General features: G+C 45.6%; 1 protein-coding gene across 1 annotated transcript in view; it reads right to left on the reverse strand.

The window, feature by feature from the left end:
• Positions 1-25,279, reverse strand: part of SLIT3 (slit homolog 3 (Drosophila)) — a 915,040-nt gene that overhangs the window by 127,793 nt on the left and 761,968 nt on the right. Inside the window, exons 11-12 of the mRNA XM_006884333.1 lie at positions 22,010-22,081; positions 17,770-17,841 (exon numbers count right to left, since the gene is read on the reverse strand). Coding sequence (XP_006884395.1) covers positions 17,770-17,841; positions 22,010-22,081 — 144 coding nt within the window. The remainder of the gene's footprint in view (positions 1-17,769; positions 17,842-22,009; positions 22,082-25,279) is intronic.

Genomic DNA, 25,279 nt, shown 5'->3' on the forward strand with positions numbered 1-25,279 from the left:
CTTGCTCAAGGTCATGCATGCTTCCAGGAGCGATGCTGGAAGTTGTTATGGTAATTCAGGTCTCCTGTGGGTTCCGTGTCTCCTTCATGAATGCCGAACCTACCCCACTCATCTGTCTGTTCTCCTTTCATCATTTCCCTTGAGAATTTCCTGCTCTGTAGATTGCATTTCAACCAGGGTCATGCCTTTTGGGGAGAATGCTGAGGAGGATGCTATGGAGCAGAAACAGAGAAGCTGAAGAAGCCACCAGGGTCAAGTACCTGGCGCTCTGGAGCGGACTCCTCAGATGCATGTATTTTTGTTTATTTGTTTTCTTAAAAAGACAAAGCGTGTGGTAAATGATGCGTTCCCAAACTAGATATTCATGGCCTCCTAAGGGCGTGTGCTGAGGCTTGCCCAGAACTGCTGAATCACTCGGTAACATGACTAGGTCAGAGGTGCCAGCTGAGGAGAGGACTGTCCCCGCAGCAGCACACTGCAACATGCCACCTCCAGCCATGCTTCGTTCTGTCCTCTCAGCGTTTTTACAAAGGGGATACTTCACAATACATGGCCTGCACCCACACATCAGATTTCTCACTTCTAACAAAAGTCAGACAACACTAGCTGCACTGGAGGGGACTATGGAGTGGCTGTCCCTTTAGATAGATCATATGTTCCCTGTTAGCCACATTCTTCCCCACTCTCTGTTGTCCACCCATCTCTAGTGTATTTTACCTGCCTTTCCTTAATAGGCAGTCTGGTTTGAGAGCCAGTGAAAATTCATGAGCACAACTGTAGTACTTGGTTCTGAGGACTATTAAGACACTGGACAAGGAACAGGACAGCCTTGAGGAGAGCCGAGTGACAACTCTGACCTGCCGTCACAGTATCCAAGCTAACAACTCCTGTGGTATCCTTCATTGGTCTGAGGCCCATCCAGGCTGCCTTTATCGCATCTGGATGTTTCCATGTTCCCTACTGCTCCTAGACCTGTTGGCACAAGCCATTGTCTCAAAGATGTAAGACATCAATACAAGCCAGGCTGGCAGCTTTACCAGGAAAAGCAGCACAAGGTGCAGAGCTCATGAAGCTGGGAGCAAAAGGAAATATGAAAGGACAGAGCCTCCTGGTTACTCGTTCCTCCCTAGGAGGCTTGGCTCCCTAAAGCCAGACACGTAGGTGCAGGATGAGATAATATTAAGCTGCTTATCTGGATTCAGATGCTGAAGACAGCCTCACTGATCGCCCGTACCAGCAGATCTAAAGCCTGCTCCTCTGTCCCCTCTCCTAGGGGAGGAAGGCTGGCAGTGACTCAACTCTGGCTGGCTGCCATAAAAGGATCTTTTAACTATCAGTCCACGAACAAAAGCTGGACAGAAATGAAAAATTTAAAAAAAAGTTCCATGTCACAGAGCAAACAGAGAGAAAATAACAATTTGAAAGGAGGTTTGGGACACTTGCCTCCTCCCTTTATGAGGAACCAAGTCTCCCTCTCAGGAGTGGAGACTCAGCACATTTTATCAGCCCTTGCTCATCTTCTTTTGTGAAAGAGCTGCGGGCTTTGTGGACTTTTAAATTCTAACCCAAAAAGCAATCTCTCTCATAGAGACCACACCTCCATGTGCAGCCCTGTGTTAAGTATGTTCCAAAGTATCTTCTAGGCACTCTTTCTCCTCTTAGTATCAAACCCTCACTTATTATTTTTGGATCATATTATACAAGTGAAATGTTTGTTTATATAAAAAACAAAATAACCTCAAACTTGTTGCTATCAAGTCAGAACTCACTGCTGACCCTCCCGCAGATTTCCAAGGCTTGAAATCCCAGGAAGATTACTTGTCTTTATCCAAGAGATAGGCTGGTGGATTCAAAGTGGCAGAAAGGTTTGGCCTTTGGGTGAGAACACAATACCCTTGGGATTACTCCACCAGAGTCCTGAGAACTAACATGTCAATTTTTGTTGTTAGGTGTGGTCAAGTCCAACAGGACTCATAAGAACCCTATGAACAATACATCCGAACCCTGCCCTATCCAGTGCCATTCTCACAATTTCTGTAATACTCAAATCAATTGCTACAGTCACTCTGTCAATCCATCAGTAGAAGGTTCTCCTCTCCTTTGACAACCATCCAACTCTCAAAACATGACGTCCCACAAATGGTGCTGAAAAAATTGGAAAACTACCTGTAGAAAACTCAGGCAAGATCCACACCTCACCTTCATACACAAAAACCAACTCGAAATGGATCATGGACCTAGGACTAAAACCAAGGACTATACATTTTATTAAAGAAAAGCTTAGAAGAACTCCAGAAGTCCTAAGCCACAACATAAACAGTCATCCAAGCATCCTAAAAAAACCCACAACCAGGAGAGGATAAAATAGATGAATGGGACCTTCTAAGAATCAAATCTGAATGCACATCTAAAAACTTCTCCAAACCAGTAAAAACAAAAGCCATAGAATGGGAAAAAAGATATTTGGTAATGACATGTCAGATAAGGGATTTATATCTAGAATTTATAAAATACTTGAGCACCACAACAAGATAAAGGTAAATAACCCAGTTGAAAAATGGTCACAGGATATGAATAGACACTTCACCAAAGAAGACATTCAGATGGCCAACAAATACATGAAGAGATGTTCAAAATCCCTAGCTCTAAGAGAGATGCAAATCAAAACAATTATGAAATATCATCTCACCCCAGTCTTACCCATAAACAATACCACCCAAAGGTAATAAAGGAGGTCAGAATTGCTTCCACTGTGGAAAGCTGGGCCACTTCAGTAGACAGTGTCATAGACGAGAGCCACAGATAGGCAAGGAAGTAGAGAAGAAGCTCCCACTCACTTGCTTTAAGTGTGGATCTGAAGGACACATGGCCCCACATCAGCTCCTCGTGGCTGATAGGACTGACAGGTCCCAGCTCCCAGCTGGAAACAAAGGAGGATGCTTCAACGATTTAGATCCTCTCAGAAGAGCCGTGGGTGAGCATTAACATTACTGGTAAGTAGATTCATTTTCTCCTGGACACAAGAGCCTATTACTTGGTCCCAAATGCCTTCTGAGGTCCCAACTCTTCTCACTATTTCTTAGTTGTTGGAATTAACGGAAAAGCTCATAAGCAGTTCCTTACTTCACCTCTGCCTTGCATGTGGACTTCCAAGCTGTAAAACAACCCAGTAGTAGACACAATTTGGTCCAGGACTTAAGAACAATAAATGACATAGTTGAACCTCTCTACATCTTGTGGTTCCTAACCTTTATACTATAATAGACAAAGTGTTAGTCAATAAGCCTTTTATTTTAAGAACTACCTTCCCTCTGTAACTTTATTTGTGCCACTATTAGAACCTCTACTTGGAATATTATTGCTTCTAATTTTTGACTCATGTACTTTTAACTTGTTAGTGAAATTTGTGTCTTCTAGGCTGCAACAGTTCCATGATGCATCTTCAAGGATATGAACATGTATGGCTAAGCACAACTGATAACAGTGCATCTAAATTCCAAAATCAATCTCCACAATAGTCTACGTGTTTCCTATTGCCAAAGGGGCCCTTTAGAGTAGTTAGAGAAGATCTTCACCCTGAAACCTACAGCATCCCTTTTCAGTAGGAAGTAGCTAAGAGAATACACTGTCCCCTTTTCCTTACGAATCAGAGTGAAATCTCACTCAGGGAGGAGGGATAGGGAATGGCAAAGGACATACTGGCAAAGGAGATTAATCAGAACTGGTTTTGACAAGCACTGTGGCAATGGGACAATTAAAACAAACTTTAAAGGGGAAAAAAGAGGAACAAACTGGTGGGTGGGTGGATAGAGAAAATAGTGCAACAATGAATGAATGGAAATCCAAAATCTCTGTAAATGTTCATTAAAATTAATAAAATAAAATTTTTAAAAAAAGAAATACCACTTGACCCAGCAATTCCTTTACTGGAAATATACCCTAACGAAACCCTAACTGCCACCCAGGAAGGTAAACGCACACCCATGTTTATTGAGGCTTTGTTCACAGTAGCAAAGAGCTGGAAACAACCTAAGTGCCCATCAACAAATGAATGGATAGAGAAGCTGTGGCTTATTCACACAATGGAATACTATCCTGCATTGAAAAACAAGGAACTCATGCAATATTATTAAAAATGGGTGACCCTGGAGGACATTATGCTGAGTGAAATATCTCAGTCACAAAAGGAAAAATACTTCATAGTGCCACTGTTGTAGAATGGGACTGATATCAGGGTAGTGGTAAGAGTGAGAAAAATTGGATAAATTATGTATACTGCATTGGAACAAATGAGGGAGAGAACAGTTTAAAAGCAAAGTATGATTGGGTATTATGGTTATTAGAAGAGTCCAAAATGAAGGTTGCATAGTGGAGTGTACTTGGGGTAGGGGTGAGGAGATTGTATACCAATGAAAGAATTTTTCTTTTATTCTTCAAGAGAAGAGTTAACTGGGGGGCGGGGAGGGGTGGGAAAGGAGTAAAATGCAACAATGAATGATTGCAAATCCAAAATCTATGTAAACGTTCATTAAATTAATACCCCCCCCAACCAAGCCAAAACCAAACCAAAACAAACAAACAAATAAACAAACAAAAACATGATGTCCCTCGCAATGGAATTGCTTCTCCTAGCAACATGCCCAGAGTACGTAAGACAAAGTGTTTTCATCTTTGCCTTCAATGAGCATTCTGGCTGTACCTTTCTCCATGACCTGTTTGTTCTTTAGCATCCCCTGAATATTCAGATTCTTCTCCCACACCATAGCCCAAATGGATCAGTCTTCATTTTATCATCCTTATTTATTGTGTAAGCTCTCAGACACATACAGATTGCATCTCAATGTCAAGAAAACAAAAATTTTCATCTCTGGTCTGATAGGCAACATCACGATAGAAAAAAGACTGAAACTGTTAATAACTTAATCTAACTCTGATTCACAATCAACATCCTTAATTCCATCAGTTAGAAGATCAGGAGGTATATTGCACTGGGAAAATCTGCAGTTAAGGACCTCTCTAAATTGTTTAGAAGCAATGATGTTAGTTTGAGGAGTATGATATACTTGATTGAGGCCATGGTCTTCTCAACCATTTGCCATGCATCTATGCACTCCTACTTAACCTTCACACCAGTACTATAATTGCTCTCATTTTGTTGATGTTGTTATGTGCCATTGAGTCACCTGCGACTCATAGCGACCCTATGTATAACAGTCTTAAACCCTTCTCTATCTCTATCCTGTTCAAATCTCACTCTCTCTGACACACCCACCCTGATAATCCCAGTCACTGAATCAATCCACCTCACAGAGGGTCTTCCTCTCCTGCACTGTCCCTTCACCCTCCCAAGCATGACATCATTCTCCAACGACTGGTCCCTCCTCGCAACTTGTCCAAAATATGTCAGATAAAGCCTCTGAATCCTTGCCTTCAAGGAGAAAGCCTGGTTTAACCCTCTCCATGATGAACCTGTTAGTTCTCTTCATAGTCCATGGTATATTCAATACTCTTCTCCAACACCACAGATCAAAGGCATCAATTCTCCTATCCTCCCTAGTAATTATCCAGCTCTCCAATGCATAGCAAGTGATTGCAAAGACCATGGCCTGTATCAGGTGCACCTTAGTCTCCAGAGTGACACCACTGCTCTTCAGTACCCTGGAGAGGTCCCTAACAGCAGACTTTTCCATCACAATATGTCTTTTAATTTCCTGGCTGCTGGTGCCAGGAGTGTTGACTGTAGAGAGCCAAGCAAACTAAAGCTGTTAACAAACTTTTCACCATCCATCCTGTTGCTGCGAATTAGTCCAGTGGTGAGAATCTTTGTCATCTTGATATTGAGCCTCAATCCTGAAAAATAAACTGAAGTTCACTGGGTTGCTCAGAAGTAAGTGAAGAATATAAGTTTGAAAGTCTCATTCCAAAGCTCATTTCTTTGACACAAAAATCCACATTCTTATTTCTTTGCCCAATGTCAGGGATTCTTAGTCCCTGAGGAGTGGCTATTTTTGTTAGTACTGGCATGTACGAGAGCACCAAGGTCCAGCTGGGTCTAATTGACACTGGCTGTCTCTAGGGAATGCAGGGGCATCAGGAGTCTCACAGAAAGGCTTGGCATGGAACTGGCAGAGCCTCAGCTTGCGATGTCCACCCATCCACCATTGGCAGGAGGCATCTATACCAAGCAGGGTTTCACCTCTCAGCGATCTCTAGCTAGATGCTGACTTGCTAACGTGCATGAGTGACTCAGTCTGTGCTCCCTTCACCCTTGAACTCTCACTGTATTCTAGACAAACCTTGGAAGCGTAGTGAGATAGAGAGAAGAGCATCCTTTGCTCAAGCTGAAGCATGTCAGCTGGCCTCCTTCAGGAGGCTGCCTGGTACTCAATCTCAACACCTGTAATACCAACCTGACCTCAGCTTGATCTGCGATTGGATTCCAGAAGTTGGATGGGTGGAGGTACACCCTGATCAGAGCTATTTGAAGCAATCCTTTCCATCTTTTTAGGTCACTTGCTTCCAGATCCCATCTCCCAAATGATCCTCAGGGGTCACAAAAATAAGAGCTGAAAGGATCAGGCTGGGTGAGGGGGGCCACATGCCAGAACTGGTAATATGTGTTAAACATGAAGTGGTCCGCTCTACTGACTGCCATCAAGTCTGCTGAGACTCACACAGATTTCCATTGGATTTCTGAGACTATTAATCGCAATGGGAAGAGACTGCCTTATCTTTCTCAGAATGGTTGGTGGATTCCAACCAACCACTGGTGATATACAGTCTTTGATTAGCAGGGACATATGCAATGGACTATATGCTATGGACTATGCTACTGGGCTCCAGGCACTTGCCCAGCACGCTACAAATATGAACACGTTTGATCTTCCCTCCTCCAAGAGCCCTGCTGTTAGTTGCGGCTGAGTCTGTGCTGGCATAGACGCTGACTGACAGGCTTTACTTGCAAGGTGCCTCTGGTAGGTCTGAACCCCGAATCTTTTGGTTAGTAGTCTAACATTTAATAATTCATGCCACCCAGAGACTTCCTTAAAGAGTCCTACAAGGTAAATATTACCTGCTCTGGACATATGATACTTCTGGGACTGGGAAATCCTAAGTAATTTTGACTAAACTTTCAAAATAAGTTGTTGTTAAATGCCATCGAGTCAAGCATGACTCACAGTGACCTTGTGAGCAATGGACCTGAACCCTGCTCTATCTGGTGCCATCCTGATCATCTCTGCCACACTCGAGCCTGCCATTAGTCACTCTGTCAGTTCATCTAGTTAAAGGTCTGCCCCCTGCGTTGACACACCACCTTTCTAAGCATGCTGTCCTTTTCCAAGGAATAGCCTCTTCTAACAATCCAAAGCATGTGAGATGAACTTTCACTGTACATGCTTCCAAAGAACACCCTGGCTGCACCTTTTCTAAGGCATATATAACTGTCCCTTTGACAGTCCATGGGGTAGTGAGAACTCTTCTCCAACACCACAATTTAGAGGCATTGATTCTTCTTCAGTGATCCTTTTCACTGTCCAATTATCAGCTCCATGGTAAGCCACTGAAAAGATTACGGTTTGGATCAGGTTACTTTATCCAATTAAGTCTGTTGTGTGCCATCAAGTTGGAACCCATAACTGGTTTTCAGACACTAAATCACACAGGAGAAGATTGCACATCCTTCTCTTGTGAAGCATCTGCTGGGTTTGAACCACATGCCTTTTGGGATTGCAGCACAGCTTCTTACTACTAGGCCACCAGAGCTAGGGTTGAAATTCGGGTCCATACTATTTTAATCTAGAAAGCTGGCTCCCAAGCACGATGTTACCCTGCTACTTCTTACTAAGAGCTGCTCACTGCTTATGGGAGGAGATAGAGGCCATTCACCTCAACTTAGGGATGATTTTGCAATAAAACAAACCAAGAAGGAGCTCTGCTGCCGTCAGAGGATATTAAGGCAATGACACATTTGAGAGTGAGCATGCACTTACACCACTTTCTAAATTTATTCCCAAGCCCGAGCTCAGTGAGGCACTCTGCCACCCTTCTCTCCTCGGAGTACTCTTGCTTCCACATATGTTCTGTGTCAAGAGGCATTAACACTCAGCCCGTTGACTAACAGACATAATGATGCTGCTGAGAGATAATTCTTTCCAGGAGCCGCTGCCTTCAGGGAAAGCAAGGCAGGAAACGGGAACCCCTGAGAACCATAAAGCAAGGGAAATGAAATACCCTGAGCCAAAAGGGGAGGGAAAAACCCCTCCAAAAAGCCAAAAGCCCAAACCTATTGCTGTCCAGGCAATTGTAACTCACCGAGACGCCCTGTGTAACATGGTAAGCCTACTCTATGGGGTTTTCTTGACTGTAATCTTTGTGGAAGCAGACTGCCAGACATTTTTCCTGCACAACTGCTGGGTGGATTTGAACTGCCAACCTTTAGACTAGTATGTAGTCAGTGACAAACAATTTGTACTACCCAGGTGAAAGTGGCGTTGGATACCCTAAGACTGATTGGCCTGGACTGGTCTGCCCAAAAAATGTCCTAGGGTTCTCAGGACCCGAGGGAGCCTCCACTTGCCTGCTTGATCCTTCCTTCCTTATTTAGGTTGACATGCGTATGGGCCACAGGATACAGGAGTCAACGTGTGGCTCATGTGAATCTGTAAAAAGGCCTCATTACTCTGACCAAGGCGCCTGACAGAGCCCTCTGATATCCTCCCTGCTGCTGTGTTTGGAACCGACTCAGAGCTGACCCTCCAGCACGTTTCTGCTGTTGTTCTTTGCTGTGGAGTCAGAACCAACCCAAAACTGACCCTCCAAGCGTGTTATCAGAAGCAGTTCAACACACTGGAAAGAGGCTGTAAATAACTCAGAGATTGTTCCTCTTCCAACTGCGGAGCAGCTGGTGGATTTGAACCACCAGAGGGGAGCTGCCTTCGAGTCAGCAGCTCACCTCCCTATGGACGATGCCAGCCACCAGACCTCCTGCAGAGGCCAACGGTGGCAGATGACAACTTCTCTGGATCCCAGTTCCGAGGGCCCATTTATAGCTCCTGCCGCATCTTTTCATTGAGGACTCCCCTGGGGCTCCCAGGCCTTTGCTGCAAGGTTTGGAAAACTCAAACATCTGGAGTCAGGTTTAATGATAAATTGCATTAAAATCACGTTGGCAACTCCAGCAATTCACACGTTGATTCAGTGGCTCAGAGCTATCATTCTGGGTGGTATTTATATTCTCTGCACCTGCCCATGGGTCTGCGAGAAGACACTAGTTCTGTTACCGCTCATACTCACATGGCGTTTGTCTGGAAATGCCAAAAGCATATTCCAAACTCCACAGTGCAAGGCTTTATGAGAAAACCAGTGCCAAGAAAGTGCAGAGTGTCTCTCTCCTGGGGGATGCAGATCTTCAGGGAAAGGCAATGGGAGGGGGTGGGGTGGGGTGAGGGGTGGGTGGGATCCAGTTTCCTGCCAAGGGGAATTTTTCCAGGAGCCTTATTACCCCAAGACAAGGCTGGGGAGCTCGTTTCTATCTCATACATACTTGCTGAGATGCAAATTAAATCAGAGCAGAATGATGCTACCAACAGCTGTTTGGCATAACCCTTTCACAATTCTTCTAGTAAGAGAATAATTTTTAAAGAATGGGTTATAAAGATTCTTTGTTATTGAAAAAGAAAAAAGTGTCACTGTGTCCCTGGAAACATTCACCGGCACTACCCACTGGCGTGAACTATTAGTGAGGATGCCAATTAGAGGAGCTATTCTGGGCCCCTGATGAGGCTGCAGGACAGTGAGCCAATCTTCCTTCTTAGTGGGTCTTCTCTCTTTTATTTCTCTAGCATGAACCCTCTGGAATCCTGAATATCACACCTAACATCCATTAGTGATAACCACTACACTCTTGCCTTAGCACATCATGCTCTCTCCTTTCCCAACTAAACACAGCTGGTTTACTCTGACCCTAACCCTAACCTCCAGCTACCTATGGAGGTGAATAGAGATCTAGCGGTCTATGGTGGAACTCTGTCTGTTTCACGGTCTTTTCCATGTTTTGAATGACTTCTCTGGGCCACCTCATGTCACACATCGTAAGAGGAAGCAGGAGGTGCCCTCTGGGTCCAATGAGGGGCAAAGACAGTTCTTCCCATTGTGCCTAATGAATGCACTGCCTGTCATGGGCTAAAAGCCGTCCTGGTGATTCCTGACACAAGGGAAATCTTAAATGCAGCAATGCCCTTGGGTGCCCTGTTTGAAAAACAAGACTGTCTTCCATTCTGTACACTTTTCCAAGAGGATCATGGGAAGGTGGGACAGGGAGAGTCAACTGCTTGACTATCAGAACAAGAACTGGCCTCACTCACTTGTGACTGGCTTGCCTACAGCCTGGGCAAGGGCGCTGATGTTGGTCACATTTTTATCTGATGGCCACCTGGTTTTCAGTAAATCTTTTAAGAGAAGTGAATTAAGCAAGGTTATTCCAGAATGTCTGCCTCCCAAGGACTTTCCTTAGGAAGCACCATGAGAGAAGACCGAGCCCTGCCTCAGTACTGCATCACCAAGTAAGTCGGCTTCTGTTGTTGGACTGAATTCTCATCATCACTGCAACTGAGTCTTTGAACACAACCTGTTGCCCAGGTTCATGACAGTGAACTCAGAGAAAGTTTCATGGAGACACAAACTTATGACTTAGACTAAACTAAATCAGAGGAACTGATTAATAGTTCAGAAGCATCTGTTCCTTGACTCAAGCCAATGAGGAACTGTCCTCTCTCTGTATCTCAGAACTGGTTGTGCACATCTGCCTATGACGGAGTCTGAAGCGGAACTCTCTAACAGGATGGTATGGTGGTAAGGGCACAGACTCTGGAGTCAGACTGCCTGGGTTCCAATCTTAGCTCCATCACTTATGTGCTGAGTGACAAGAGTCAAGACATAATTCACCAAGGTCTCAGTTTTGCCTTCTGTAAGTAAATTGGGCCTTTCAACAATACTTTTCTTTTAGCAATGCTGTTGATCTGCCAGACTGTGATGGCTTGCATGCTGATATGATGTAGGAAGTTAGACCACTATTTCACATACCAGCAGGACTACCCTAGGTATAGTATATGGGTTTCACTAGAGCTTCTAGACTAAGACAGACTGGGTAGAAAGGCCTGGGGCTCTGCTTATGAGAAATAACCACTGAAAACCTTATGGATCACAACAGGACATTGTCTGATACAGTGTTGTCAGATGAGCCCCCTAAATTGAAAGCACTAGAAACATGCAGTGGCTGCAACAATGGGCTTGAGCACACCCATATTTATGCTGAAGGCACAGGCCCAGGCAATGCTTTCTTCTGTTCTACAGGGAGGCCTCTCGTCAGAGCTGACTTGACGACAACTAACACCAAAAACAAGCATTGTAAAGATGAAATGAGATGTTGCATGTGAAATTGCTTAGCAAAGGTCCTGGAGCATATTAAGTATCCAACAAATGTTAGCTGCTATTATTAGCAGCAGTCATGGCAATATTACTACTTCTCAAATAGCTGCAGAGGGAAAGTGAACTAGAGAAAGTGAAGTTCTACTCATTGCCCTATAATTGGCGTGTTGCTTGGCAAACTCCAAGCTCCTCAAATGGTCTTGTCTGCTTTCCAAGAAAACGGAATAACAGGTGCTCCCACTGTCTTAACTTATTCCAGCCACGAGACGGCCGTGCACAGTTTAAGACCTCCTGGAGCAGGTTTAAAATCGACCGTGGCCAACATCTACATAAAAGCTTCCCCCTCAGCTGACGGCACTCCCTTCTCGGGGACTTTTCCATGCGTGCGTGCAATCAATGAGGGCTAAATGCATGCTCTTTATTCCCTGGGGGAGCTGTGAGCGCACAGCTTGCAGCTGCCCATCAGAGGAGGCAATTACAACCTTACGACACACTGACCGCTTTCCTGCTTTGCAGAGGGCAGAGTTCTGAGTTGTCAGGGAAGGGATCCGGGACACAGTCAGCCGGCTGCCCGTGCAGGCTCACCATCACCACAGTGATCGAGAACCTCTGAGCCTGGGTGAGCAGGAGAGAGGGGCAAGATCCCCAACTCTCTGCTTAGAGTGAGGGGACGGACTGAGCTTGTGAGAAGTGGACGGGTCACTGCTCTGACAATTCAGCTTCCCCTATCTGTGCAGTGGGGACCACATGCCTAGAGATACAGTCTACCTTCTCCTTGGATTCAGTGATGCCTTCTTATGGGATGGTTCAGTTTTTAGTAGTGTAGGAGGAAATCTCTTAACACATTTCTTTTTGTCCAAATGGGTACCAACTCACTTGCTAGCAACCTGTTCTAAGGTGAGAAGTTGGAAGACTACTTTGGATTCCCCGCCAAAGAGAAGTGTTGCAAGTAATCAACAATAAATGTGTGTTGATTGCACAATGAACGGCGACAAGAACCAGAGCTTTGAACTGGTTATGCCTGGTCTGGTCATGGCTGATGAGTAACCCCAGGTCAGATCTGAATGCTTTAAATGTGGCAGAGCCAAAACCAAAACTAGTTATAAGTTATAGGTCAAAGGTCTGCTAGAAACTGAATCTCTTTTAGAAAACAAAGACCGTGTGAATGTTGCACAGCACCCAAATCTTTTGACCAGCTGAACTGAAAACAGCAGTGTCTTACCTCAAAGGTAGGGTCTGACTGTCCTGCTTTGACTGTGTTCTGCTCTCCACAGTCCTGGCAACAACCCAGCCTCATGCATAAGGCTCCTTAAAGGGCTCACCATACCTCTTCCCAGTCTCCCATTCTGGAGCTCTGATCTGTAATTTCCCCCATGCTGCTTAATATTTGTATCACTCAAATTTAAGAATTTTGAGTCGGTTCCAGTTTCATGTTATTGGTCAAGATCAAACCCGTCTGAACTGGCTTGAAGCCCTTGTAGGAACAGAGCCTGTTTAGGATTAATTACAGGGAAGCATACTAGCTCTTGTCAAACATTTGAAGGTAGTGATAATAGACTCATTCTGAGTTTCCCAGAGGCCATTCTTGAGGTTTAATCTAAGAAAGAGCTTTCTAACCTTGTAACCGTGCAGTGACAACTTATCACAGAAATCATCAGCAAGTGGGTGACAGGAGCTTAGTCTGGGTACATGGAGGAATTTTCACACCAGCTGGGTGGGTGCCTGTGCTCAGAGTCCTAAGGTCCCTTTGAACTCAAAGACATTGGAACTTTAACTGAAGAAGCGGCTCTTGTGAAACTCCAATAAGACAGGGTGTCAGGGTGAGGGGCATCTCCCACAACTGTGGCAGTTTGTCCATAGGGACCCATTTGCTCTGTGAAACTCTAAGTCTGAGATATTCTACTATCATTGTTCACCATCTGCCCTTATGAACATGCCAAGTGCACCGCCAGGGGGCTGGGCATGTGCACATACACACAGTGCCATGTGAGTGGTGAGATAGAAAGAAGTTCAGGGAGGTGGGGAGCCATCTGCGGGGTAAGTTAATCACACAGTCCTCGCTGAATTCCTGGCAGCAGTACGGCAAGAGCCAGAAAAGAATTGTCCAGGAGCACTCTTTGGCACAGAGGGCTTGGTTCTGGTTCTGCACTGGATCCCGAGAGAGAGAGAGAGAGAGAGAGAGAGAGAGAGAGAGAGAGAGAGAGAGAGAGATAGAGAGTGAGAGAGAGAAACACACAAACTTCTCACAGAACGCCTTTATATCAAAGGAGAGGAAATTATCCAGACTAGTGGAGTATTTTAATCAGAGCCTTCTTATCAGAGAGTCTCCAGCCTAACAAGGAGAAATCTAATCTACAGTAGACTGAACTCTAAATGAGATCTAATCAGGACCCGATTTCCAATTGCTCAACAGCAGGTCAAAAACCAATGACAGCAACCCAAGCCCGAGTTGCTGGTTCCTTCCAGAAAGAGCACCTGTCTGGGTTCTGTCAAATCCTGGCCTGAGAGAGGGGAGATGGTCTTTGTCTTCACTCCCCAGCTGTTCAATCTCACCTGCTTAAAATGGTGATTGTGAACAGGAGTTACTTTCCTAGCTCCTGCAACGTTTTGTTTGTTCTACTAACTGCCTGACTGCTGTCAGCTTGCAGCTGGGCCATGCTTCACTTTTCAAAGATAGGTTATTTGTTGAGTCTTTGCCACACGCTAAGCCATGTGCTAGGCACATAGATGCTCTCTTTTGAGCCTCCTCAGTGCTCACGCAGACATGTAGATTGTAAAAGGACACTCATGCAGCCCAGTGGAACATACTAGCCCCAATTTACCTCAAGGCTGGACGCTATTGTTATTCTTCTTTCAGGGGATTAATAGCTACAGTTAACTAGCCTTATGGTCGCAGTTATAACTTACAGTTTCTTTGCTGCAAGCAAAGAACACCATCTGTGTAACACCCAGCTCCCTGCAGAGTGCTGGCGTGTCATTCTAACTAATAGCCTTACAGGCCCACTGAGGATTGGGACCTTTGTACAGGAATCTGCACGCGGAGAGAACCAGAGTGAGGGACGGCGTGGAGACAAGAGAAGGGGGGGAGACACAGAGAAAAAGAGTAAGATTTTCCCCCTCAACCCCACTTTAACGTCAAAGAAACAAGCCTGACCACTGCTATAATGGGTGTGCTGGCTAGAAACTTGTCAAGCACCTTCTCATCCAGCACCTTGCTGTAAGCCAGATGGAAATCTGTCCGGGGCTCAAAACAGGAAGATGGAGGAAGAGAAGGGCTGGAGGAAGTCCCAGTGGGAGTCTTCCTACTCACCGTGGTTACACACAATGCTGCAGTAACAGGATACATTTTGGGATGCAAGATCAGGAGACACAGTCAAGGAAAGGCATATGGGTAGAGCTTGGGAAGGTTCCTGAAGCAGTAGCCAATCTCTTTCTCTGTGCTAGTGAGCCAACCAGGGCAGTTTCCAGCGGCTTTCTCTCAGGGCAACTCTCGGGCACTCTTCCGCTATAAGGTAGACACCCTAACTAGTACAGGTAAAGACCAGCTACCAGGTGGAGTGCCCTGACAATGCAAACCTCTCCAACCAAGTTCTTATTAGCAGTACTCTTATGAATAGTGTATCATTTGCTATGTTGTTGTTGTTGTTATGTGCTGTTGAGTCAGAACTGACTCATAGCTGACCGTCCAGTGGGCTTTCAGAGGCTATAAACTGCAGAGAGGAGACTGACCATCTTTTTCTTATGGAGTGACTGGGGCATTTAAATCATATGCCTTTACGTTGGCAGCACAACTCATTGCCACTAAACCACTGTTGTTGTTGTTAGATGCTGTCGAGTTGAGTATGACTCATAGCAACCTTATAAACCATCACTCTGAACCTTGTCCTATCCTGTGCCATTCTCACAATCTCGGGCACTTTTACATTGAAAAATACTAAGTTAAATAAAGAAATAGCTTCATAGACTTCAAGAAATAAATGTTTATTTTATAGTATAAAAAACTCCTACGAAGCTCGCTGCTGTCATAGTGACCTTATGTCCAGCTTCTAAATCTGCAACTCTTTTTAGCCAACATATAATGCACTACATTACCAGGGCTCCTCCCAGCCAATCCAAGCAAAGGTCAATTACTAGAGGTTGGTTGGGGATGAAAGGCTGTAAATTTGAGTACAGATCAAGTGCTGGGTAATGGACTGGGTTCTGCCTTCCATCAGTCCAGGTAAAGTCAGGTAATGAAGCAGGCTCCTCACAAGAAGTCTTTCTCTAAAAGTCTCTGAGATAACTCTGATAGACTGTCTTCACCCACCCCCATTCCTTTCTTTTTCTTTCTTTTTCCCAAACCTCTCACCCAATTCTGGAGACTCAGATTGACAATCCATAGGACAGGGCCTACAAACTCACCATGCACACTCTCTTGGCTGTGCCTGGGAAGTGGGGTGGCCCTGGGCCCTTTCTCACTGCCTGTGGTCTAGGGGAGATTTTAAAAAAACATAGACACACCCCTCTTCTCCATATGCAGGTGCACATTGTTGTCTATTGAACTGTGTCCTCCTAACGTATGCTGAAAGGAGCTCTGATGACCTAGTGGTAAGAATGTGTGCCTCAATCCCAAGGCATGCAGTTTGAATCTACCAGTGGCTCCGTGGAAGAATGATGGACAATCTCCTCCCATGCTATTTACTGCCTCTGAAAACCTGCTGAAAGGTCAGCTATAGTTCCAACTCGATGGTACACAATAACAAAAACAACAGACTATGTTGAGGGAGCTCTGCTGGTGTAACCCAGGAAGAGGTACTCTGCTTACCCAAAGGCCATGCCTCTCTCGCAGTTCGAATCAACCAATGGTTCCACAGAACAAACATGGGTAATGACTTCCCAAGCATTTCACAGCCTCTGAAACCCACGAGAGGGTGAGTTATGAGTTAGGTCTGAGTCAGTGACAATGAAAGAGTGAAAATGTGTTGAAATTCTAACCCTTATACCTGTGCGAGTCACATATGGGATCATGGATTTCTGTGTTATATTAATGAGGCCACATGTGTGTTGGTGGATCTTAAATCTACTCACCTCTGAGATATAAAGCAGAGGAAGAAAGAAAATTAAGAGGAAGATATATGACACATGAAGCTTGTTAAGCAACCAACAAAGGTTGAGCTGTCATACATTGAAAGAGATCATCCCCCAGAGACAATAGAGACAGTCCCTTTACCTAGAACTTTGACGTTAAGCCCTTTACTTTAACTTCCAGCCTCTTAAGCTAGGAGAAAATACAGTTCTGGTCTTTACAACTATCCACTTGTGATATGTCTATTAGAGCAGCACTGAGAAACTAAAGCTCATCATAATTTGTTGTTTTTTTAAAACCTTTTAAAATGCACCTCATGTGCTGTCCTGAGACCTGGGCATGCTCTGAATCACAGGACCATCTAAATTCTACATCCACATCTACATTTATTTTGCTGTGTGACTTAGGGTCAATCATTTACCTCTCTGAGACTTGGTGTTCTTCTCTGCTCAGAAGATACACAGGATCAAACCAACAGGAAACTTCACAGGTACCAACAGGAAACATAGCAGTCACCTACCTGGGGTCACATGTACACTGCCCCCAGCCCCCAGTAGCTGCCCAACACAAGCGAGACTGAACTCTCTCCCCAGCCACAGACTCTTACAGTTTAATATGAGCTCAATTCCCTCTCTTGCCTCTCCACATCAGAGTTCAATTATCTTCCTCAAACATTTAAGCTCAAATGACCAGAATGAAATAAATGTAAATAAATATCAGAGCTTAAAATTCAAGGCAACAAATCTTCCTCTAAATCTAATAAGCCCTCCCCCCCAGCCATATCTTACCCAAGATAGTCACCTCAGTGACTGATTACTCTCCTCTCTAATTATGTTCCCACCAGCAGTCCACATTCAAGGTCATATATCTATCAACCACTTTGTTTCAGCTTTCAGACTGAAATTTGGTGTGAGGACATATCAGTTTCCCTAAACTCCTAGCACATTCCTGCAAGATGCTTCCCCTTATAGGGTTTAACTCTTCCTAATTTCTAGCGTTAAGGTTTGTTAGTCATGCCTGAACCCCGCATCCTCAGCTGGATCATTAGGTTTGTTCATGCTGACCTTGACTGTTGCTTTGAGCAACTCTTTGGTTGTCCTTCTACCAAGGGATATATATATATATATATATGAGGTAGTGGAAGTGAGTGGGAGACAGTTCAGAATGATCTTTTCCTATTCGAGAACATCAAACCAAAGGAACTCTCTAGAGCATTGCCCAGGACAGAGCCTGCAAGCAGTCCAAGTGACACAAACAGTGCCAAGCTTCCTACTCACAGCAGCTGTAGGGACACGAGCCCGTCAAAGAGTCCCTTGGCAATCTCAGTGATCTTGTTTCCGTAGAGCACCCTGAAAGAAAGCAGGAGACACTGGTCAGCACTGGTGTGAGGTCACCGGAACCCACTCCTGTAGAAGGTCATCATCTTGGCTAACTGTTCATGTAGGGTGGGGGTTGGGGGATGTGGAGACAGCAGCTCAGGAGGGCACCTTCCCATCCCAATGCCTCCCTTCTGCAGTCCTGGTGTATGAAGCTGCCTTTGTAGGGCACAGTGGGTGCGTGGCTCCACCAATGGCCTTGGCTCTCAGCCAATCTCTTCTCCTGAGATCCTGGGATTCAGTGAGACAGTCAAGAAGTGCCACCAGAGGCTGGAGGGCAGGCGGCAAGGAGAAACAGGCTGCCTCCTGCTTCACTCCTGGGCAGCCTGGCCCAATCAATAATCCACAATGGGAAGAATCAGCCCCTTTGTGGTGACTCCGTGAGCTGCTAATATAACTCACACCCTAGTAAGAAATAAGATGTGTGCGAAGCTGGTTGGCCTTGTATCTTCTAGATTTCAGTGGTATTGATCAGACTGAGCTAGCCTATAGAATGCTTCTTTTTAGTACCAGGAATATCCCAGGAGTTTCTGGGCTGGGTTCCTTAATCATCTATTGAGACAGGGCTTTGGACATTTGAGGTCATATCCAGATGGTCCAGCGGATGTGGAGCCAAGGAAGAATGTGGATGCAAAGAACTACTGTGTGGAAGGACGGCACCCTCTGCTCCCCACTGCTGTTTCTGTTCTTTGGATACTAGGTATTCAAGAAGCCGGGTACTGCTCTCGCTTTCAGACATACTGTCTCCTCCAGCCTGCTGTCTCTCACCCACAGGTCAGTTAATTGATGACTGGCTGCTGTAAGCTCTGGGGAGGAAGTCTATGGGGTGTCTGCCACCAGTGGTCTCAGTGCCTGGCTGGTCTTGAGACAGAAGCTGAGGGGACTCAGGCCTTGCCCTGCTCTCATCCATAGAACAGACTTTGCTGTTTTAGCCTCCTCTGAAATGGAGGGGGTGAGGCTAAGGCTTTTTGTTTGTTTTGCTTTTGAAAGCCCCCTCTTGGTCCCCAAAGTGCCCTGCGTGAATGCAATATTCAATTCCCGCTCGGATTGCAAATCCAGGCAATTATGCTTCTTTGAGGAGGCAAAATATTAGGATGAGGAAATGGAGCGATAAACGAAACCCCCCCCTTTCCAGGCGCCGTTGGGAGTGAAGAGTGAGCAGCTCCCTCAGCTTGCGGGTGTGTTTCATTAATGTTTCAACAAATTAATGACTAAATAAAAGTCAGCACGATGGCTCAGGCTCCCATTTGTAATTCATATTAATGTCCCACCACTCACTGTGCCAAATGTAGTAATGTCACTGTCTGTCTGCTCGTCAGCCGTTGGTGGTGCGGTGAGGCTGGCCTTGGTGGGAAGGGTTTTCTCAGCACCCATCCCTTCCCAGCCTCAGGGGTAACGGCCACTCTCTGACGGGCTGAAGGGACCCGAAGCTCGCCCACCTGTGTGTGCACCTCACATTGGCTGAGTGCAGACCTGTCTAACCTTTTCTACTCTTTCTTTGCCTGAGTTCTCCCTGACTCAAAAGTTGAGTTCAAGCGTCTTTCCCTGAACATGCCAGTTGAAGTTTCTCACCCTTGCCACCCTACTTGTCAGCTTCATTTCTTCAGAACACTTGTCACTATGTCGCATTGTGTTGTTTTTAGCTGTCATGGAGCCTGTCCCAACTCACGGCATGCCTGCTCCCAACAGAATGAAACACCCTGCTGTGCCACCCCCACGGTTCACCGTGAGGCTCATGAGCACTGTGGCCCTCAGGGTTTTCATCAGATGTCTGTTGGAGGCGGGCTGCCTGGCCTTTCTTTCTAGTCCATCTAAGTCAGGAAGCCCTGCTGACTTTCACTGAAGCATCACAACAACACAGTGACAGACAGCTGGTGGCTACACTTGAAAGGCATTGGCCAGGAATCGAACCTGGGTCTCTCTCATGAAAGGAGAAAGTTCTACCACTGATCATCATAATGCACATACAGAGCCTAGAAAGGAACAGAAGCTAACCCAGTGACTCCTTCTCAAAGAGATGGATAAATGAATGAACTCAGATGTGGAATAAAGGCTGTCCAACTCTTCGCTCCTGTCTTAGATTGGGTGTGTTTATGTTCAATTGTAAACTCTACAAGATCAAGATTTCTGCCTTGCTAGCTCATGGAAATATTCTCAGTGTCTATCCTATTCTCAGAGCCTCACAGGCATCTGTTTAATGGACAAAGGAATACATTGAGGGTGAGAGGCACTTTCTATAAACAAGGTCTCGCTATAATTCAGAATTGGCCATGGCATGTCAATTTCATGACTGGCTATCAGAATTGAAATGCCTTTTCCTACAAGACAGGAAACACTTCAATGTCCCATGCTGTCCCCAATCCCTGGCAGCAGGAAAAGAGACAAGGGGAACGGGAGGGAGGGGGTAGGGAGAGGATTCTGGGAGCAGGCAGCCCCTCCCTTCTCCTCTGTGATCTTCAACACAATAAGCAGACACTAATCTCACACACAATCCTGGCTTTGATATCCCAGCCAGATGTTCTATTCGATAAATGAAACTAATTTACTCTGCAAGCAGCAGGCAGCAGCTAAACCAGAGGCTTTCCCTGTCCTGTGCTCCACCCTTTCCCAATGGTACAGGGCAGGTGGGGCAAAAGTGTATCTCTTGCTATCTTCCAACACAGAAATGATGCAAACAAATTGCATGAGGTGTGGCCATCGAGGTGTCCTTGCTGCTTCCTACGTGGGCAAGCGACCAGATGAAAATATATAACATCAATTGATGGCACTTCTGTTCCCTATGTTACTCATTTCACATTATCTTCTGGAACAGCATATCATGAAGATCAAGACGGTGGGTTCCTGCGCCCAAATATGGCCTCTCATATTTGTAACTATGGACCCTGGACAAACTATATTCAGCAAATATTTTGTTTTTTCTTTTCACAATACTTATGTGTCAGGGTATTAGTTAGGATAAAGACAGAATAAAATTTCTATCACTTTAGAGTTTAGGTTATCCAATCTCTGGAAAAAAAATTGGGTATTTTTTTTTCCCTCTAAAGTAGACATTGAGTCTTCATTAGATGATCGCTGTGAGAATTAAAGCTGCAAGACTCTTGAACAATACATGGTAACAGTAAGTGCTCTATAAACAAAAACACCAGCTGCCAGGGAGCCAGCACTGACGCCCAGCAAGCCCATCTGTGTCAGAGTAGAACTATGCATGCTAGGTTTTTAGAGGCTGATTTTGCAAAGTCGATCATCAAACCTGCCTTCTGAGACACTGAGGTGGACTTGAACTGTCAAACTTCTAGTTAGCAACCCCTCAGGGACATCAAGTGCTCAGTAAATGGTGCCACTTATTGTTCCCATTGTAATCATAGCCATCATGATTCCATTTCTTCTCTACTAGAATGTCTGCTAGGCAGGGGAGACTATCATTGTCCTTTGCCTGTGAGGAAACATCCATCAAAGAATCAAGTGACATTCTCTCTGTCATACTATGACTTACTGAGAGTTGTTATGTGCCGCTGAGGGGACTATGGCTCACAACAAGCCTCTGAACAACAGATAGGAATCTTGCCTATCCTTTGCCAATCAGGACAAAACCCCACATTTTCCCGGCCTGGTGGGACTCTGTTGGGGACTGTGCACAGCCTAAGAGCTTTCAAAATCAAAGAAAGGCAGAGTTATAATAGCGAGTAGATACTTTCTTAGACTCACAGAGAGAAAGTTTGTCCAAGAACAAAGCCTGAAAACCAGGGGAAGAAAGTTAGCTTCCTCCTTGATAAAGGCACAGAAATGGGGAGGAAATAGGCCCGTCAATAATCAACACATATTACAATTCTCTCTTCCCGTTCTCCCAGGAGACAGTACACTGTAGCACGTGGGGTGCGAGCGGGAGTGCAGTGAGAGCGGAAGATGCATTCGAATTAGAAGCCAATAACTGGGAAAGCTGCCGGGCACTTAATCAATAAAAATAATGCATTTGGGTTGTAGAAATATTCCCCAGATCAATTTGGCCCAAAGAAATATTTGTTTCTTTTACCAGATTGGCACAAGTGTGTAAGGGACCATAAAGCTTTGATAAACACCTCTTGAAAAATGCAGACATGCCTGTCCCTAGCCCACCCCTCGTGTGGTTTGGCTCCACACTTACAGTGACGTGAGCGATTTCAGGCCCTGAAAGGCATCTGGAGCGATGTCCGAGATCTGGTTCTTGCTGATGTCTCTGAAACGTGAAAGGGAAAGTTTGAGGAGCAAAGGTCACAGATCTTTATGAAAATTGAGCAATTCAGGCATATAAAATTCGAGAAAATAATTGGCGAATAAATTTATTTATTCATACTGCAAAGGAACATTGTTTAACTGCCTCAAGACAATACTAACACATTGCACTCGTATCACATTTCTTGGTTTTCAAAGAACACTCTTCTGTAGTGTCTAGACCTTGATCCGTGCTCATGAGTGTGCGAGTCTTCACTATGTAAGCAGAAAACTGGGTTCATTCCAGTTAGATTTGAACTTCAACTCAACTCATGGCTATCGAGTCAATTCTGACTGCCAATCACCTTCCGGTGGGTTTCCCAGCCCGGGTATCGCAATGGGAGGAGCCTGCCCATCCATCTCCCAGGGATCTGCTGGCAGGTTCACAGCACTGGAGACGTGCAGCCTTGGGTCAACAGTTCAGCTTGCTATGGACAACATCACTGGGGCTTCCTCTCTGAGTCACATTAAATGTACTGCTGTTGAGCCTGTTCTGACTTAGAGATCCTGTGTGTGTCAGACTAGAGTTGTGCTCCTTGGATTTTTCTTGCTTAGTGGTAAGGAGTTGCACTGTCAACTCAAAGGCACACAGTTCACATTCACCAGCTGTTCCACTGCAGAAAGAGAAGCAATCTCCTCCTCTGTGACTTTACTGCCTCTGAAATCCTGCAGGAGGGTCAGCTATGAGTCAGTTCTGATTTCATAGTGCGTAACATCATCAATCTCTCTGGAAGCAGAATGCCACAGGGTGAGTTCAAATGCTATAAATCCCCACAGAAACACACTGCTCCACCTTTCTGTTGCAGAGTGGCTGCTGGCTTCAATGTACCAAGTCCTTGTTTAGTAGCCAAGCCTTTAACCAGCACAACAGTGTACAGTGGCCCTTCTAGATCTAGTTACCAAGCAATTAAAGGCATCAGTGCAGTAGGAACCTACCTCGCCCCACTACAAGCTAAGATTCCTTTAAGTAGCTAAATGAAGCACACGCCTCAGCAAAAATTTCTTTTTCTCCCTGAAAGTCCTGAGTCACTTCACCTCCCCAGGGGCTTTTCCTTCTCTGACCCGAGCAGAGGTTTTGGACAGTGACTGGCTGGGTGTCTGGCTTGGTGCATCCTCTGGGCTATGTGACGTAAGCACATCATGACATGCTCTGCGGACACCTTTGAGACGTGGATTTGTCTGGCAGTGCTGCCCTCACAGGAGCAAGCCCCAGGCAGTGAGGCTAGGGGCTTTAGGAAAATGAAGTAGAGAGAGAAGCTCTGTGTTAGAGTCCTCCTGGAAACCTATCCAGGACAGCTGACCTGGCTGAGGGGCTTTCTCCCACTCTGACCCCTCCCCAGCAGCCCACAGCTTCTGAAAACAGGGTGCCCGACCCTGGCGGATGGCCCTTTACTGAGGGGAATTCTTGCTCTCAGAGTCATTAGCTCAAGGCTGGCCTCTGGGCTTCTGTCTCTGGCAGGAGGGAGCTCCAATTTACAGCCTCAGCTGACCTCTCTGTTCTCTTTTATTTAGCAGAATAAATCAATTGGTCTTTGCTTTTGAGCAGAAGATGGAGAGCTGAGGTCTTGAAGGGTCAACAAGGAGGAGATGAGGGGATATTGAAAAGAAAGCACATCTACGCAGATTCTGGAGCTACTGCCGCCAATAAGCCAGCATTTAGCCACCCCTCGAGTCTCCCCAGACCCCTAGTCTCTTAAGCACGTGCTGTGGGCAGCTCCTGGGGCCTTTCCCACCTTCTCCTAATAGCCTTCTAAAGGGCTATGTGACAACCTTTGCCTGGCCTCTGCTCCACTCTCACCCAGTTTCCCATGACTGTGGTTGAAAGATACTTCACGGGTTCAGGCTTCTTAGGAACAGCTGTCAAGTTTATCCCTTTAGCTGGTGAGATCGCCTCACACAAATCCACACTGTGCTCACAAACTCATCAGCTTACACCGGGCTTTCCTTCAGCTTTCCATTTTTGTACAAGGGTCTTAACAAGCAAATGCCCTAGTATTATCCTAATCTCACTGGCCTGCAGCATAGCTGCCAAGGAAGGCCTCTCAGGTAAGTGCGCCGGTCTTTTCAAGAGCCTTGCTCACTTACTTACTGTCATCGAGAGAACGGACGCATAGCTGACCCTCACTGGGTCTCTGACACTGTAAATTACATGGGAGAGGTGCTCACCTTTCTCTTTTGGAGGTGCTGAGGGATTTGAACCACCACAGAGATGTGGCCTTTAGGTTAGGGACACAACGTGCAACTGGGTATGTCACCAGGGCAAGAGCCTGAGGCAACCTTTCCTTTGCTTGTACAATGTGCATGCAAGAGGTGGAAACTCACTGCTTTATCCCTCTGAAGGGAAACTGGTTCTCTGTCCACAACTAGACTTTCTGACTTGCCTCTTCCTACAGCATGAAGTGGGATGTGGACACAATTGGGAGTGGGAATTGGTGATGTCACAGATGAGCTGAGAGCCAACTCTTAGTTGACATTTAGTCTTAATTCTCAACACTACAGGGAGGTAGCAACAGCCCTCAGAGGCAAAGGGTCTGGAGACACAAGTGAATTGCATAGTTCTTCGGGGAATAAATAGACTTCTAGAGTCTCTTGATCCTTAGCTCTGGGCTCTGCCACTGGTTTGCTGGAGTGGATGCAGAAGGCAAGAAGGCAGGCCAGAGGAACACCTGGGCTGCCCGCTGATCTCCAATTGGGCTTCTCCAGTTTACAAAGGGCAGTCCTAAAAATAACCCCAGATGTTCTGGGTAGTCTTGACCAGTGGTTCTCAAATATCATAGTTCTTTTTAACTGCTGTGGTGTCAACTCATGGCATCTCCACAGCAGAGACCGGAGAGTGAAAAAGACATCAGACTAGGAAAGGTGGAAGATCAGGAATGGTAAGGAAGACCTTTAGACCTGACAATGCACCGCTGAGAAGGTGATGATGGTGCAGGACAGGACAAGGTACTGATCTGTTGTACGCAGTATGCCTATGAGTTGTAACACAGCAACAACACAGGGTTTTCAAAGGTTTATTTGCTCAGAAGGTCTCTTTCTTCCTAGTCCATTAGATGAGAATAAGCCATTTCATTTAAAAAAAAACAAAACCAACCCAAACCAAAAACTCAAAACAAGCCAAAACTTCCCTTTCATCTGGTTGATTCCAGCTCACAGTGACTTTATA

Source organism: Elephantulus edwardii, unplaced genomic scaffold (genome assembly GCF_000299155.1).
Source record: "Elephantulus edwardii isolate Elephantulus edwardi_28Jun2011 unplaced genomic scaffold, EleEdw1.0 scaffold00033, whole genome shotgun sequence".
NCBI classification, from domain to species: domain Eukaryota; kingdom Metazoa; phylum Chordata; class Mammalia; order Macroscelidea; family Macroscelididae; genus Elephantulus; species Elephantulus edwardii.